The sequence below is a fragment of the Coregonus lavaretus genome (genome assembly GCF_964263955.1).
Source record: "Coregonus lavaretus genome assembly, chromosome: 23".
Taxonomy (NCBI): Eukaryota; Metazoa; Chordata; class Actinopteri; order Salmoniformes; family Salmonidae; genus Coregonus; species Coregonus lavaretus.
The window spans coordinates 31,984,335-32,001,908 of record NC_140010.1 but is presented as its reverse complement, the minus strand read 5'-3'; the positions used below and the strand labels follow the sequence as shown (position 1 = coordinate 32,001,908).

The following is a 17,574-nucleotide window of genomic DNA, read 5'->3' as shown; positions in this document are numbered from 1 at the left end:
CTTTTATATAGGTAACAACTCGAACCTTCAGCTCCCTCCACAGATATATAAAAGACACCTGGGGGTCAAATACTTATTTCCCTCATTAAAATGCAAATCAATTCACAATGCATTTATTTATTAAATAAAAATGTAATGTAAAACAACAACAACAAAAAAGTGTTGAGAAAAAAAGAGCAGAAGTAAAATAAAATAACAGTAGGGAGGCTATATACAGGGGGTTACCGGTGCAGAGTCAATGTGCGGGGGCACCGGCTAGTTGAGGTAGTTGAGGTAATATGTTCATGTGGGTAGAGTTAAAGTGACTATGCATAAATAATTAACTGTGTAGCAGCAGCGTAAAAAGATGGTGGGGGTGGGGGGGCAGTGCAAATAGTCCGGGTAGCCATGATTAGCTGTTCAGGAGTCTTATGGCTTGGGGGTAGAAGCTGTTGAGAAGCCTTTTGGACCTAGACTTGGCGCTCAGGTACCGCTTGCCATGCGGTAGCAGAGAGAACAGTCTATGACTAGGGTGGCTGGAGTCCTTCATATAATTTTGAGGGCCTTCCTCTGACACCGCCTGGTATAGAGGTCCTGGATGGCAGGAAGCTTGGCCCCAGTGATGTACTGGGCCGTACGCACTACCCTCTGTAGTGCCTTGCGGTCGGAGGCCGAGCAGTTGCCATACCAGGTGGTGATGCAACCAGTCAGGATGCTCTCGATGGTGCAGCTGTAGAACTTTTTGAGGATCTGAGGACCCATGCCAAATCTTTTCAGTCTCCTTAGGGGGAATAGGCTTTGTCGTGCCCTCTTCACGACTGTCTTGGTGTGTTTGGACCATGATAGTTCGTTGGTGATGTGGACACCAAGGAACTTGAAGCACTCAACCTGTTCCACTACAGCCCGGTCGATGAGAATGGGGGCATGCTCAGTCCTCTTTTTTTTCCTGTAGTCCACAATCATCAATCATGTGCACTGGTAATGAGTAAGTTCAAAAGCATTATAGGAGCCACTATTAGTCCATCCTGTGTTCTCCACAATCCATTCCTGTCCTTTGTTGCACCTCTTTATTCCCACATAGTATGCTCATTTATGTTGGCTCTGTCCTGCATTCTTATTATATCATCTATTTCTGGGGCTGCTTCTATCAAAATCAGTGGAGCCTGTATGGCTACTTTGCATTTAGATGCTAGTATTGCCGCTTCATCTGCTGCGTTGTTTTCTTTGGTAACATATTCCTTTCCCTTCTTGTGTGCCTGGCATTTAACAACTGCTATCTATTTTGGCCTCATTAATGCAATCATTAGTTGTTGTGTTTGTTCAAAATTCAAAATTGGGCTTCCATCTGTTTTCCTAAACCCTCTGTTTCCAGACTGCTCCAATCAGGTGGCATACCTTATGCGCATATGCTGAATCAGTGTAAATATTTACTGCTTTATTCCTTCCTAGGTTACATGCTGCCGTAAATGCTCTTAGCTCTGCTAGTTGAGCAGAACATGGTTGGTCACAACTTTCACTCTCTATGGTGTAGAATTGGTCGTCTGGTCCTTTCCTTACTACTGCATAACCAGCTCTAAAGCAAGACCCATCTACAAACAATTCCTCTGTAGCTCCCAGTATTGGAATTGACAACAAATCAGGTCTCAATTTAGTGAACGCCAAGGACTCTGCTACACAGTCATGTGTTTCGCCTTCAGTTTCTATTGGCATCCTTTCTGCTGGGATAACTGTAGTACATCGTTTTATGGTTACATCTGGATAGGTCAATAGTGTCAAACGATCCAATATTCTGGCATTGGTCAGTACAAATGTTCCTTGCTCAATCAACTCAGTTATTTTATGATGAGCATAGATCACCACTGGGTATCCCATTGTGATCGTGGATGCTTTGTCATATGCATACTGTACAGCTGCCAATCCCTGGTAACATGGTGGATGCCCTTGTGCTACTGAATCTAAAAAATGCACCACATAAGTCTATCACTGAGAACCATTTTGCATCTGGTTGAACGTTTGTGAACAGTGTGTGTGGATTGGGTACCTCTGCTTGGTAGTCTTGAACTACTTCATTCACTGCTCTCAGGTCATGGACCAGTCTCCACTTCTGTTTGTCTGCTTTTACTACTGGTAGCAGTGGCGTGTTACAGTCACTCTGGGTTTTAACCAGTACTCCTGCTTCTATCAGTCCCTCTATTGTAGACTGAATTCCTGCCTCTGCTTCAGGTTTCATTGGGTATTGCTGTTTCCATGGGGGTCTTGTGTCTGCCTTTACTTTAATGCAGACTGGATTAGCTGATTTTACCAAACCCACATCTGTATCATACTTTCCATTTGTTTCCTTAGATTTTCTTGTTTTGTTTCTTCTTCAACTACTGGCATCTGTCTTTCCTCAGTTATTTCCACTTCCTGAGGTTCCCCCATGAGCTATGCAAAGCATATGACTTTAATGAGGTTTTTGTCAACAGACTGGAAAATTAATGGATTCTCTGTTTTTACCCACTGTGTATTTTTAGCCTTCTTCATCATTGGTCCTAGGTCTTTTGCCTGATATCCCTCAGCCGCTAAAAGTGTTATGTGAGGTTCTGTTCCTGGTATATCAAACCAGGTCTGTATGATATCAGACCCTGGAGCATCTTGTGCTTCCATTGCTGCCCCTTGTTTCCCTATTATAAAATATTGCGATCTCATGGAGGTCGGTTTACCCCATGCCTTCCTCAACCATAGTCGTTCCAGCAACTGATTTTGATATGGGTCATATTGCAGTGTACAATGATAGCCTAACTTCATTTCTGGAACCTGAGCCCTGATACATTTTCCACACTTCTTTAGTACCTCTTGTACTGGTGATTCTATGTTCCCTATCCAGTATACATTTGACTTTCTGTCCATAGCCATCATCATCTGTGGACGTACACCTTCCTGATCTATTATTAGTCCCTCTGATGTGCATTTAATTTGGATGCCCACTCTACACAGTGCATCTCTCCCTAATAGATTAACTGGAGTTTGTTCTGATACTAATATAGGTATGCAGGTAGCTTTTCCTCCTGCTTCTAGTTTTACTGGAACTGTCATAGGTATTAGCTGCGTTTGTCCCGAAAATCCTACTGTCTTTGCATATTTGCCTGACATGTGGAGGTGAGAGGCATAATTTGGACTTACACATGAGTAAGTTGCTCCAGTATCTATCATCATTGGTGTGCCTCTATTATTCACCTGAACCTGCAGCATAGGTTCTTCATCAGCCTGCATAGTTACTGCCACTAGCTGACCCTCCCCTTTAGGATTCCCTGGGCATCCCTAGTATCCCTGATTTAGTCCTCCCCATGGGTTCACTGGGACCTGTGGAGCCTGTATCTGAGACTGCTGCTATGCATCCGAGCTGGGGCCATTTCTTTGCCAATTAGGACAATTCCTTCTTGTATGTCCTGATTGATGGCACCCCCAGCAGACACCTGGAGGTTCTCTTGGTCCTCTATTTTGGTGTGTTTGCTGCTGTGGTCGGTGCCCTTGATTCCTGGGTCTGTTTCCATTATTTTTGTTTTGCCACTGTCCAGGGGATTGTTGTGTGTACACATTCACTACTGGTATGGCAGGAGCTCTTTGGCCTTGTTGTTGAGGCGGCAGTTGTGGACCTCCCTGGATGACAGGTGCCATGGCGCCAGCCTCTGGCGGTGTCGGAGTAATCACTGGAGCTTGTGTTTTCTTTATGACCTTTCTTGTCAGCTCTTCCAGCTGCATCTGTGTCAGTTTTCTTTGAATGTCTCTTCCCTGCTCTGTCAGTTTCTGTTTGTCCTTCCTGTATTTTTCCACTGCGTGGATAACATGGTCGCAGAACTCTTTGTGTGACTTTGACGTAAGTCCAACCATATCTTCCAGTCTGCTTCTGACAGGCATTGGCATTGCTTCCATCAGTGATGTCCTGAACAGTGTTGTCATCAGTGGATCCCCCTCTGGGTCTCTTTCTGTTTCTTGTCGCCACCTCTTGAGCTGGTCCTCCAGGTAACCTGCCGGGTTTTCTTTATCCCCCAATGGCTCCCCTCTCAGTGCTTTAGGCTCTATTTTGGCTGGATACTCTATTCTCAGAGTGTGCCATAGTCCTGGCCTATAATTGTAAAATGTCACTCCATCCAGTAACGTCCTCCGCACTGCCTGTATGAGGCCACCTGCCTGCAACAGGTCCTCCATTTTGGCCACTCCCACCATCCTGGCCAGCAATGCCTTCAAGTCTCCCACCGCCAGTAGTTTCCCCTTTATTTGTTCTTCAAATGTTCTAATCCATTTTCCTGCTCCTTCATTCATGTTTGGCAGTCTAATCACCAGGCCTTCCAGGTCCTGCGATCCCCAGGGCACATAGTGAACATGTGTCCCCTTTACCAAAATGGGATATTGAGCTCCATACCTTTCTGGCTTTTTTATTGTCCTTCTGTTTCTTAATTATCTTTTTGATTTTTCCAGGTGGGCTTGCAGTGCCTTACCTAATTATGTTACTATAGATTTGCCTCCTGTGGCTCCCTCTGTCTCACATTGTTCTTGATCAGAGTCAGCACACTGTCTAAGTTCTTCATCTTCCTCATCACTTGCATCCTCCCGCTTACTTTGCCCATCATAATCTTGTTCATCTATCCTATAATTTTCCAGTTTTGTTAACATGCCCCTCAGTCCCTCATACCAGTCTATATCTAAGTGAGATCTTCTTTCTCTTTTTGGGGTGGAAGCTTGCTCCTTCCCTTTTTCTACTTTTAGCTCTACATTCCCTGTTATTGAGACTAGTCCTGTGACCTGGGGATATTGTCCCTCTTGTGTGTATGGTGGAGGTGCAGTTAAGCCAACCTTCTTTGGTTCTTTTTCCATTATTATCCTTCTGACTTTGGCCATGCTCTCTCCATCCCGTTCCTTCCTCCCACAACATTTCTCTCTCTTTCTCTCTCTTCTTCTTTATTTTCTCCCCTTTCTATCCTGTTTTATAGTACTTTATTATGGTATCCATTTCCTAACACACAGTCACATCAAACGTCCCTTCCTTTGGCAATTTTGTTGCCATTTTTCTGGTTCTTATTTCCCATTTATTAGAGCGTTTTCCAATCTCTTCTTTGTGATTTCTATTGGTGTTCCTGCCATCTCAATTCCCTGTATTCTTGGTCTCCCTGACGCTAGCTTTATGTTTGGTTCAGTGTCTATGTTAGGGTGTAGGGTCAACAATATTTTCCTTACTGTTTTCCTTGTGCCTAATTGTTCCCTTATTTTATTGCTGCTCATTTTGGATAATCCACTGAACTTCTCTCAATACTATAGACACTTTTATTTGTGGTTCTCTTTATTATCTTTCCTGTCCAATTAACCTGGTATCGTTACTGGATCAACGACATAGGTAATAGCTGTTTCGCTTTAGATTGTGCCCCTTTCTGGTAATGTTATCATTGTAACCTATTGCATTAATTTAGTCAAAATATAAATTTGTTGTTTAACAAATCTAGAACCTACAAAAAGTTGGTGCTGTCCCATCAGCGTAATATTCAAAACTACCTGCAATCCACTGTTCCACGTAACGGAAACAGATTATCGTTTTAGAATGAATGAAATGTTTGCATAAATCAATGGTGTTACGCAAACTATAGAATTGAGTAATAATAATTAGAAATTGTCCAAGAACGTTTCCGATTAAACTATTCAGACCTCTGCTGATATAGCCCAGCGAGCACGACTCTCTTTCACCCACGGACTAAAACATGGCATTAGTAAAGTCTATCCACAAACCACCAAAAAACGAATAACATATTTGCATTCACATTATTAGAAGGCATTATTTTCTTTCCAGTCTACCTGTCACGGTTTCGGCCGAGGCTGCCTCTCTTCCTTGCTCGGGCAGGCTTCGGCGTTCGTCGTCTCCGGAATACTAGCTGCCACCGTTGTATGTTTCTATGTTCGTTTGGTCTGGTCTGGTATTGTACACCTGTTATCGTTTAGTGTCATTAGTGTCCTATAAGTTCTCGTTGTGTTTGTCAAGTGTTGTGTGTGATTGTTTTCACTGTCGTGCGTTTGCTTGGACGTATACTGTTTGCTCGGTTGAGCTGTTCTCCATTGTGTTGGAGTGTTTTGTCGCACATGTTTAGTGCGCCCGTTTTATTTTCGCCTGCGTGCGGAGTTCTCGCCTCAGGGCATTTATTTCGTGCTTGTGTTTTGTGCAACCACTAAAGTCTGTTGGACTTACTTTCTGCGTCCTGCGCCTGATTCCACCACCACACCCACCTACAGCAACACTGACACTACCCAAACAATTCAAATTCGAAATTCTCACTTAATATAAACTTACTTTCCTTTGTTATCAATTAAGATCATGGCCACAGCTCTATTGCAATTGCCAAGCCGCTATTATTAAAGTCAGTAGATTTAGGTAACTGTCCTTTCTGATTAGGCTACAGGTAACAAAACAAACACTTGCTGTAGTTGACAAGCATATATTCAATTAATATCCATATTAAATTCAATATTTTAAATTACAACCCCATTCTCAGTAGGTTCCTCAAGCAAACCATTAGGATTAGGCCACACAAATCGTTCCGCTATTCATGTTCAATAACTTAGCCTCTCAATTTGAACTAAGCAAGCTGCTAAATCGTTCAGTTTACATCTTAAAATAAACACTGGCTGCTATTTCAATCTAAGCAACCCATGGCCATAGTTGAATTCTAATCAGAAACCCAGATTTTAGTCAGTAACACAGAACCTATGCCTATTGAAATTACAAGTAAATCCCGCAAATATCTCAATTACAATGGTTTGTAGTCTTAACATCTGGCACATAACACAATTACCAGAAAATAGCCTTAAAGGTTGTCCAAGTGTTTCTTTGCAAAGATCTTACATGCTCAAAGGGAATAACTTAGCAGTCAACAAGTCAAATCTACATTCATTGATTTGGAAACAAAATCCACATTCATTGATTTGGAAACAGATCTGGCGAGTTTAATCAAACGGATTATGTTTTTCCTTGCGTCATAATGAAATTCCTTTACTACATCACATTAGCTCCGCAATGATAATTAGTTTGATGGAAACCCTAAATTGGCTTTGTACTATGTTATAAATTACGTAGATCATTTCCAGGCTTTATGGGCAGTTTTTCCTTACATGTTTTACTTGGATGGAGAAAATCCCATAAGCCTTTATAGTTACATCGTCAGGGTAAGTCAATTCCCCATATTTTTCAAAAAGTGGACATACGCCACTCAGTTTCTGAGACTATTGCCCAGACTTTGTAGACAGTCATATAATGCTTAACCTTATCTCTATCAAATGATCCATAAATGGCACCAACTCAGAAAATGTTTATTTATTGTTTCCCACCCCTGACGTATGTCTACGTTTGGGTGCACACGTTAGTATATTAATATTATTCCAATTATTACTTTATCAAATCTCTAGCAATCGATTACACACACATAAAATTCATCATATTTTCATACACATTTCTATCTCTTATTATCCAAACTTCAGATTAAGACTTATTTCCACATTCATACAATGCTATTCCCAAACACACTTAATCAATATTTGTATAACCTGCAGGAAAATGTTCTTCTGTAAAAGGTGCCCAAATTTGGAATGTCAAATCTATCACATTACCATTTTACTATAACCAATTTTACCATAATCATAAATAACTTCTAAGGTTTCCAAATTAGGGAAACCTGCAGGGATCGGTCCCACCGAGATACAATGGCCGGACCACACCCTAATTTCCCCTATTAATACCCACGTTACTATTTTCTCCAATATTCCTACACTTCTATTTTCGTAAAGTCTTTCATATCTAAATTCCTATATCTGCTTTTCCTGTCTTTCAGTATATCTACATCATATGTTATTATTTTTATGTTTGCTGTCACTGTGTATTCTACTAATGTACATCCCTTTATCCTATATCTGAATGCCGCTGGTTCTCATTCTATTCTTCGTCTTGGCATTTATTCCCTAACTTTCCTTTTTAGTTTTCCTTTTTACTTCTTTATATACTTGTTTATACCTGGACGGCTAGTCCATATCTCAAATTCTCCTAGATAGTTTTCTATTATTACTATTTCCTGTATCCACCACTGTTTAAATAATTGTGGTTTGACTGTTATCTTTTCTCCCGGTCCACGCCACCACCTTCGAATGTTATATTGAGGTGTTCTTATTTGTGCCCACCTTGCTCTTGATTCTAAACCTCCTGGAAACGTGAATTTTTCCACACTCAGTATGTCAATGAACATTCACGCACCGTTTATTCTTCTCCTAAAGCGAGACAGAAACTTCAAGCGACCTCAAATCTAGTCCCTTTCCTGATTCACCTCCTCAACACAGAAAAGGCTATTATTCGCAGGATTTTCTTTTCTGATCACCCACACAGATGAGCAGCCGCTCGCGCCAAAATAAATCGAACAGAATGGCCAGCAGGACGAACAAATGAATCAGACGAATTAAACAAATACACCAGATGAACAACTGAGTGACCTCAATGAATTGAATGCATGAATTGAGTCAGACCGGTTGACCAAGATGAACGGATTGCTTTCGCAAACTCTAACAGGTCAAATAAAACCAGTCTTGTACAAAACGAGTCAGACAAAACAATCGAATCAAACAGATTGATCAAACTGATCAAATGAGCAACCTGAATGAGACAGATGAACCATCCAACTTAACCAAACTGAATGAATCACAGCCGCCCAAGCAAACTATCCACCCACACAGGCTGAGCAGACCTACTCTACCTAGCGCTTTCTCTATGTATTGCAGCCCTTGCAGCTATTTCGCTTCTGCTCACCTACACAGGATGAGCAGCACTACTCTAATTATTACATCACCTACTCAGGATGATCAGAACTACCCTACCTAGCTTTCCTCTATGTATTGCAGCCCTGGGCTATATACACAGGATTGTTTTAATGTATGCACAGCCTACCCGCGCAGCCCTCTAACGATGCACTTCCTCAACACGTTAGAGCGGTATCCATAGGCAACCTATCCGGGCAGTTCTTTTGAGCTCTAACCTTAGCTCTCCAAAGCGATATCCATAGGCTCTTAGACTTATATTACTGAAACAACAATATTACATGCATGCTTATTTCTCATTCCAACAAATACTCTGTACTTTTCCTAGATTTAGTCCATAATACTGCAGAGACCCCCGGTACCTGACCTTCCAGAATCAGCTGAGCGAACCACACAATTTCTATGCTAAAAGTAAGAGCGCTGCTTACCTCTGTTTACAGTGGCCACTGTGTTTGTGTGATTCATTCAGCCTCCTCCAGATGGCGCAGCACCCCTATGATTTCTTTTTCCAGTCCCTTCGTGTTCGCCAATTATGTTGTAGAAAATTATCAAACAAACAAAGTACTTTCAGAGTTTTTGTAGAATCAAGATAGACTTTATTACACAAGCAATAGAGCCGAGCTGGTCTGCAGAGCAACTGCCGTCCCAGACTTGGAGCTCTCTTTTTATACAGCTTCATCTTTTCATATCATATCTGAGCCACTATGGTTTCTTTGTCTAGCTTCTTTCCTGTCTATCCCCATGTCTGCTTGGTCTCATTTTCATATCATATCGGAACCCCCTCTTTATCCAAACAGCCCCCCTCCCTTGACCTGGAGCCACTATGGTTTTCTTCTTGTGGCTATGTGTATCGGGTCATAGCGCACAAACAAGTGATAACTTTAGTTCCATAACTACTCATATCTCCACACAGCTGTGCCATTGAAAGATAGTAAAAGACAGGATGAACTGAAAAACTGTGGACACTCTGAGGCTCTTTGTCTTGACCGTGTGACCAGGTTACTCAGAAGCAACGAGAAATGGAAACAATACAGGTCTATCTGTTCCTAAAGTTTATCTCCATCCCATGTCCTTGACATATTATAATATATGTAATGGAAAAATACCTATAGAGCCATTTCATAATGGCTCTGTTTTAACCCTTTCATTGGCATATAGGGCATATAGGTGTTTCATTCTACAACATGCATAATTCATATAATTGGTTTACATTTACATTACATTTATGTCATTTAGCAGACGCTCTTATCCAGAGCGACTTTCAAATTGGTGCATTCAACTTATGATAGCCAGTGGGACAACCACTTTTTATTTTATTATATTTTTTATGGGGGGGTGGGGGAGGGGGGGTAGAAGGATTACTTTTATACTATTCCAGGTATTCCTTAAAGAGGTAGGGTTTGTTCTGTTGTCTGCCCTTAAGTGAGACAGAGTAGTTCACTAAACATCTATATTAAATAGCCATAACAAAAGGGTTGAATACTCTGGCACCCCAATGGTGGAACAAGCTCCCTCACGACGCCAGGACAGCGGAGTCACTCACCACCTTCCGGAGACATTTGAAACCCAACCTCTTTAAGGAACACCTGGGATAGGATAAGTCATCCTTCTACCCCCCCTTACCCCCCCCCCCCCCCCCCCCCCCCCCCCCCAAAAAAAAAATGTATAATTGTAAAGTAGTTATCCCACTGGCTATAAGGTGAATGCACCAATTTGTAAGTCTCTCTGGATAAGAGCGTCTGCTAAATGACGTAAATGTAAATGTTATAGACATTTCAGCTTTTAATTTTTAATTAATTTGTAAAAATATCTAAAAACATAATTCCACTTTGATATTATGGGGTATTGTGTGTAGGCCAGTGACACAATATCTCCATTTAATCCATTTTAAATTCAGGCTATAACACAACAACATTTGGAAAAAGTCAAGGGGTGTGAATACTTTCTGAAGGCACTGTAAATGTGTCAGATCTAATAGTAAATGGATACCCACTACCACTCTGCCTCGTTCTTACCACTCATTTGGAGAACTGAAAGTTATCTATAACCTTGCCAGACATGCTGTGGAGCTATTCAACTCAATTACTAGTAGTTTGTCATCTTACCTAATCCAGTTATTGGCAACATTGATGGGGTGGGGGCCACAAACAATCTGAACTCATCATGAGGAACCACAGTGGCTCGCGGGTCTGTGTACCCACATCCATACCCACACATGCAGTCAGAGCTGGCCCTAGACTTTTGGGGGCCCTAAGTGAAATGAAGCTTTTTTTGTTGTTTAAAAAAAAACTAATTTCAGGCAATTCTAACCATTTTGCCATGGGACATAGAGAACATGTTTGTTTTAAAGAAAGTTTGCTGCAATTCTAACCATTTTGCCATGGGGCGGAGAGAAAAATGTGCAGTTTCACAGCAAATTTGTCACGGTTTCGGCCGAGGCTGCTCCTCCTCCTTGCTCGGGCAGGTTTCGGCAGTCGTCGTCCCCGGAGTACTAGCTGCCACCGATCTATGTTTCATGTTCGTTTGGTTTTGTCTTGATGTTGTACACCTGTTTCTAGTTAGTCTTCATTAGTGTCCTATTTAGTTCTCGTTGTGTGTGTCAGGTGTTGTGTGTGATTACGCTTCTGTTTGGTGTTCTGAGCTACGTGTTTCCCTCCGTTGTTTTGGAGAGGTTTTCGCACATGTTAGTGCGCCTTTTGTTTGACGCCTGTGTGCGCCTTTATTTCGCCTCCGGGCTTGTTGGACTCGTGTACTACGTGAATATTTCACTAAAGTCTTTTGGACTTAGTTTCTGCGTCCTGCGCTTGATTCCTGAACCACACCCACCTTCAGCACCCGTGACAGAATCACACACCATATATAATGGAATCAGCAGGAGCAACAGCCACACCTGAGTCCCTGGAGGAGCATGTCCGCGGCCAGGATGACCAGATCAGACAACTGGGGACCGCTCTACAGGATGTCATCAACACCCTGCACCGATGGGAGTCCAGAGGGGTACCCACACCTCCACCTACCTTGCCACCCCCATCGGCCGGTCCACCAGTCCCAGGTCCGGAACCCAGTGGGATTCGGCTCTCGCTCCCGAGGGCGTATGACGGCACAGCTGCCGGGTGTCAGGGGTTCCTCCTGCAGGTGGAGCTCTACCTGGCCACTGTACACCCGGTGCCCTCGGGACACGAGAGCGTTTCCGCCCTCATCTCCTGTCTCACGGGCAAGGCGTTGGAATGGGCCAACGCCGAGTGGAGGAGGATGGACGCCACCACCATCTCCTACGCAGAGTTCTCCCGTCGCTTCAAGGCCGTGTTCGACCATCCACCTGAGGGCAAAGCGGCGGGGGAGCGTCTATTCTACCTGAGACAGGGGAGGAGGAGCGCACAGGCGTTCGCACTGGAGTTCCGGACTCTAGCGGCAGACGCAGGGTGGAATGAACGGGCCCTCATCGACCATTTTCAATGTAGTCTACGGGAGGACGTTCAACGTGAGTTGGCCTGCAGGGACACCAATTTCACCTTCGACCAGTTGGTCGACATGTCCACCCGTCTGGACACCCTGCTGGCCACCCGTGGACGTCCCGAGTGGGGTCCGTCCATTCCACCCTCCAGCACCTCCGAGCCGAGCCCTATGGAGCTCGGGGGTGCTGGCGCTAGAGAAAGGAGGAGGAGGAGCCCGAGGGGGCCTGTCCCCTGCACCAATTGCGGTCGTGGAGGGCACACTGCGGCCAGGTGCAGGGGAGGGTTCCCAGAGGGAGGAGACAACAGGCCACGCACTGGGGAGCCTTCCCAGGTGAGTAGACGCCCCACTTACCCAGAGCTCTCTGTTGCGCACTTTTGTATACCTGTTCGTTTTCCACAGGTTGCACCTCATTCCCAGCATAAGGCGCTAGTAGATTCAGGCGCAGCTGGGAATTTTGTTGATCGGAAGTTTTGTTTAGATTTAGGGATTCCCCTCCTGCCTGTTGACAAGCCTTTTCCCGTTCATGCTTTAGATAGCCGCCCGTTGGGGTCGGGGTTGATTAGGGAAATCACAGCGCCACTTAGGATGTGTGCGCAGGGGGGTCATGAGGAGACTATACAGCTATATCTGATCGACTCTCCTGCGTACCCGGTGGTGCTGGGAATTCCCTGGTTAAGTACCCATAACCCTGCCATTTCGTGGCAACAGAGAGCTCTCAATGGGTGGTCTGCTCAGTGTGAGGGGCGATGTCTGGGTGTTTCCGTGGGGGCGACTTCGGTGGAAAGTCCAAACCAAGTGCCCGCACTGCACATTCCGCCTGAATATGGGGATTTGGCTCTCGTGTTTAGTAAAGCTAGGGCGATGCAGTTGCCTCCTCATAGACAGGGGGATTGTGCGATTGATCTCCAGGCAGGAGCAGCGCTCCCACGGAGCCACGTGTATCCTTTGTCTCAAGAGGAGAGAAAAGCTATGGAGACTTACATAGCCAAATCTTTGAGACAGGGATACATACGGCCCTCCACTTCTCCCGCGTCCTCGAGCTTCTTTTTTGTGAAGAAAAAAGATGGAGGGTTGCGCCCGTGCATTGATTACCGTGGTCTCAATCAGATTACTGTGAAATACAGTTATCCACTCCCTCTGATTGCGACCATGACGGAGTCATTGCACGGAGCGCGGTTTTTCACAAAACTGGATCTCAGGAGCGCGTATAACTTGGTGCGCATTAGGGAGGGCGACAAATGGAAAACAGCGTTTAGTACCACTTCGGGTCATTTCGAGTATCTCGTCATGCCATACGGGTTGATGAATGCTCCATCAGTCTTCCAATCCTTCGTGGATGAGATTTTCCGGGACATGCAGGGGCAAGGGGTGGTCGTGTACATTGATGACATTCTAGTGTACTCGCCTACCCGAGCCGAGCATGTAGCTCTGGTGCGTCGTATATTGAGGAGGCTGTTGGAGCACGACCTGTATGTCAAGGCAGAGAAATGTCTGTTTTTCCAGGAGTCGGTCTCCTTTTTGGGTTATCGGTTGTCCGCGTCAGGGGTGAGAATGGAGGTGGACCGTGTGTCAGCCGTGCGTAATTGGCAAACCCCAACCACTGTCAAAGAGGTGCAGCAGTTCTTGGGCTTTGCGAATTACTACCGGAGGTTTATCCGGGGTTTTGGACAGGTGGCAGCTCCCATCACATCCCTTCTGAAAGGGGGTCCGGTGCGCCTGCAGTGGTCAGCCGAGGCGGACAGGGCCTTTGGGAGACTGAAGGACCTGTTTACGTCGGCTCCGGTGCTGGCGCATCCGGTTCCCGCCTTACCCTTTCAGGTCGAGGTGGACGCTTCTGAGGCCGGTATAGGGGCCGTACTCTCTCAACGGTCAGGCACGCCACCTCAACTCTGCCCCTGTGCTTTTTATTCTAAGAAGCTCAGCCCGGCGGAGCGAAATTATGACGTCGGGGACAGGGAGCTGTTAGCTGTAGTCCAGGCCCTTAAGGTGTGGAGGCATTGGCTTGAGGGGGCTCAACACCCTTTCCTCATTTTGACTGACCATCGGAACCTGGAGTACATCCGGGCAGCGAGGAGACTGAACCCTCGCCAGGCTCGATGGAGTATGTTTCTCGCCAGGTTCGTATTTAAAATCACGTACATCCCTGGGTCCCAGAACGGTAAGGCAGATGCGCTGTCCCGGCGGTATGACACGGAGGAGAGGTCCGTTGAGCCTACTCCCATACTACCGGCGTCTTGTCTTGTGGCACCGGTTGTGTGGGAGGTCGATGCTGAAATGGAGCGGGCGTTGCGTGCCGACCCTAGCCCTCCACAGTGTCCTGTGGGTCGGAAGTACGTTCCGCTCGAGATTCGGGATCGACTCATTTACTGGGCTCACACGTCACCCTCCTCTGGACATCCGGGTATTGGCCGGACAGTGCATTGTCTTAGCACTAAATACTGGTGGCCCACGTTAGCCAGGGATGTGAGGGTTTATGTCTCCTCCTGCTCGGTGTGCGCCCAGTGTAAGGCGCCCAGACACCTGCCAAGGGTAAGTTACAACCCCCGCCCGTTCCACAACGACCATGGTCCCACCTCTCAGTGGATTTTGTGACAGACCTTCCCCCCTCGCAGGGGAATACCACCATCCTGGTCGTTGTGGACCGGTTCTCTAAGGCCTGTCGTCTTCTCCCTATGTCGGGTCTTCCTACTGCCCTACAGACCGCAGAGGCACTATTTACCCACGTCTTCCGGCATTACGGGGTACCCGAGGATATAGTGTCTGATCGAGGCCCCCAGTTTACCTCCCGAGTCTGGAGAGCGTTCATGGAGCGTTTGGGGGTCTCGGTGAGTCTTACCTCGGGGTACCACCCGGAGAGCAATGGGCAGGTAGAACGAGTCAACCAGGATGTGGGTAGGTTTCTGAGGTCGTATTGCCAGGACCGGCCGGAGGAGTGGGCTCGGTATATTCCCTGGGCCGAGATGGCCCAGAACTCTCTCCGCCACTCCTCTACCAACCTAACCCCCTTCCAATGTGTGTTAGGTTACCAGCCGGTTCTGGCACCTTGGCAGCAGAGCCAGATCGAGGCCCCTGCGGTGGATGATTGGATGAGGCGCTCGGAGGAGACGTGGAACGCTGCACACGTCCACCTGCAGCGGGCCATCCGTCGACACAAGGCGAGCGCCGATCTCCACCGCAGTGAGGGGCCGGTGTACGCACCCGGAGATCGAGTCTGGCTCTCAACCAGAAACCTGCCCCTCCGCCTGCCCTGCCGGAAGCTGGGTCGGCGGTTTGTGGGGCCTTTTAAAGTCCTGAGAAGATTGAACGAGGTGTGTTATAGGTTACATCTGCCTATTGAATATAAGAATATTAACCCCTCGTTCCATGTGTCTCTTCTCAGGCCGGTGGTAGCTGGTCCACTCCAGGAAGGTGAGATAGGAGAGACTCCTCCGCCCCCACTGGACATCGAGGGGGCTCCGGCGTACACCGTTCGGTCCATCTTGGACTCAAGACGCCGGATGGGGGGTCTCCAGTATCTCGTGGAGTGGGAGGGGTACGGCCCGGAGGAGCGGTGCTGGGTGCCACGGAGGGACATCCTAGACCTGTCTCTCCTGTCGGAATTCCACCGGGGCCATCCCACGCGCCCTGCTCCGCGTCCTCCTGGTCGTCCCCGAGGCCGGGGTCGGCGCACGGCTGGAGCCGCGCGTCAAGGGGGGGGTACTGTCACTGTTTCGGCCGAGGCTGCTCCTCCTCCTTGCTCGGGCAGGTTTCGGCGGTCGTCGTCCCCGGTGTACTAGCTGCCACCGATCTATGTTTCATGTTCGTTTGGTTTTGTCTTGATGTTGTACACCTGTTTCTAGTTAGTCTTCATTAGTGTCCTATTTAGTTCTCGTTGTGTGTGTCAGGTGTTGTGTGTGATTACGCTTCTGTTTGGTGTTCTGAGCTACGTGTTTCCCTCCGTTGTTAGGAGAGGTTTTTCGCACATGTTAGTGCGCCTTTTGTTTGACGCCTGTGTGCGCCTTAATTTCGCCTCCGGGCTTGTTGGACTCGTGTACTACGTGAATATTTCATTAAAGTCTTATGGACTTAGTTTCTGCGTCCTGCGCTTGATTCCTGCACCACACCCACCTTCAGCACCCGTGACAAATTTCCTGTATTTCTACACATTTTGCCATAGGGTGGAGAGAAATGTTTGCCATTTTTAATATGATATCTGAGTGAGAGTGACTAACAAAATTGACCATGATTACTACAAGTTTAGATAGCTGTCTAGACTAATTTAACAGTCACATTTTTTTTTGCTGACATGGGCTAATTGAGTGACTGTCAGTGACTGACATAACAGGAGAAAAACTTCTGATGCACAACCAAACTTCTAAATTGCACCTTGTGTATTCTGCTATTTTAACTCTCAACAATAAGTTGAGACCCCCACTGATGCCGCATTCACATGCTAGTCGGAACTAGGAAACTCTGAAATTTCAGAGTTGGTAATTCGTTGAACACGAATTACAAGTTAGACATTTCAGAGTTTCCTAGTTCTGACTAGCACGTGAACACGGCTATTGTGCCACCAGTTGCCCATCCCTGGTCTAATCAGAAACTGCAGTCAAGCGTTTAACAATTGTTTATTTTCTGGAGAAGTTCAAGCTGAAGGAAGACATTCAAGGTGAAGGACTCGTCTAGACAAAGATAATCAAATACTCATCATTAGTCTATGACTCATATGACCTGTCTCTTCACTTCCTCACCTCTAACCTTTGTTCTCATCAATCACTCTCTTTCTTTGTTTCTTCCGGCTTGTGCCTCTCTCTCTTTCTCTCTCTCTCTCTCTCTCTCTCTCTCTCTCTCTCTCTAGGTGTGTATGCGTTCGGACTGTTCTCCACAGACATCTTTGTGAACGCAGGCCAGGTTGTGACAGGAAACCTGTCCCCCCACTTCCTGACAGTGTGTAAGCCCAACTACACGGCCCTGGGCTGCATGCAGACTGCCCGCTTCGTCAACCAAAAGGGGGCGTGCACGGGAAATGAGGACGACATCATGCGCAGCCGCAAATCCTTCCCCTCCAAAGAGGCGGCACTCAGTGTCTACGCCGCGCTCTACACAGCGGTAAGTGTAGTATACTATTTGTAGAAGTTACCATATTTGTTTGTTTGTTGGTGGGCGTTTTTCCTATTTTGTTGCATTACAACCTGTAATTTAAATGGATTTTTATTTGTATTTCATGTAATGGACATACACAAAATAGTCCAAATTGGTGAAGTGAAATGAAAAAAATAACTTGTTTCAAAAATGTCTACAAAATAAATAACGGAATAGTGGTGCGTGCATACAGTGGGGAGA

General features: G+C 46.0%; 1 protein-coding gene across 1 annotated transcript in view; it reads left to right on the top strand.

The window, feature by feature from the left end:
* Window positions 1-17,574, top strand: part of LOC311150480 (phospholipid phosphatase-related protein type 5-like) — a gene marked incomplete at both ends in the record, with an annotated part of 96,750 nt that overhangs the window by 47,781 nt on the left and 31,395 nt on the right. The window contains one exon of the mRNA XM_084187978.1: window positions 17,090-17,340. Within this exon, the coding sequence (XP_084044104.1) occupies window positions 17,090-17,340 (251 nt within the window). The remainder of the gene's footprint in view (window positions 1-17,089; window positions 17,341-17,574) is intronic.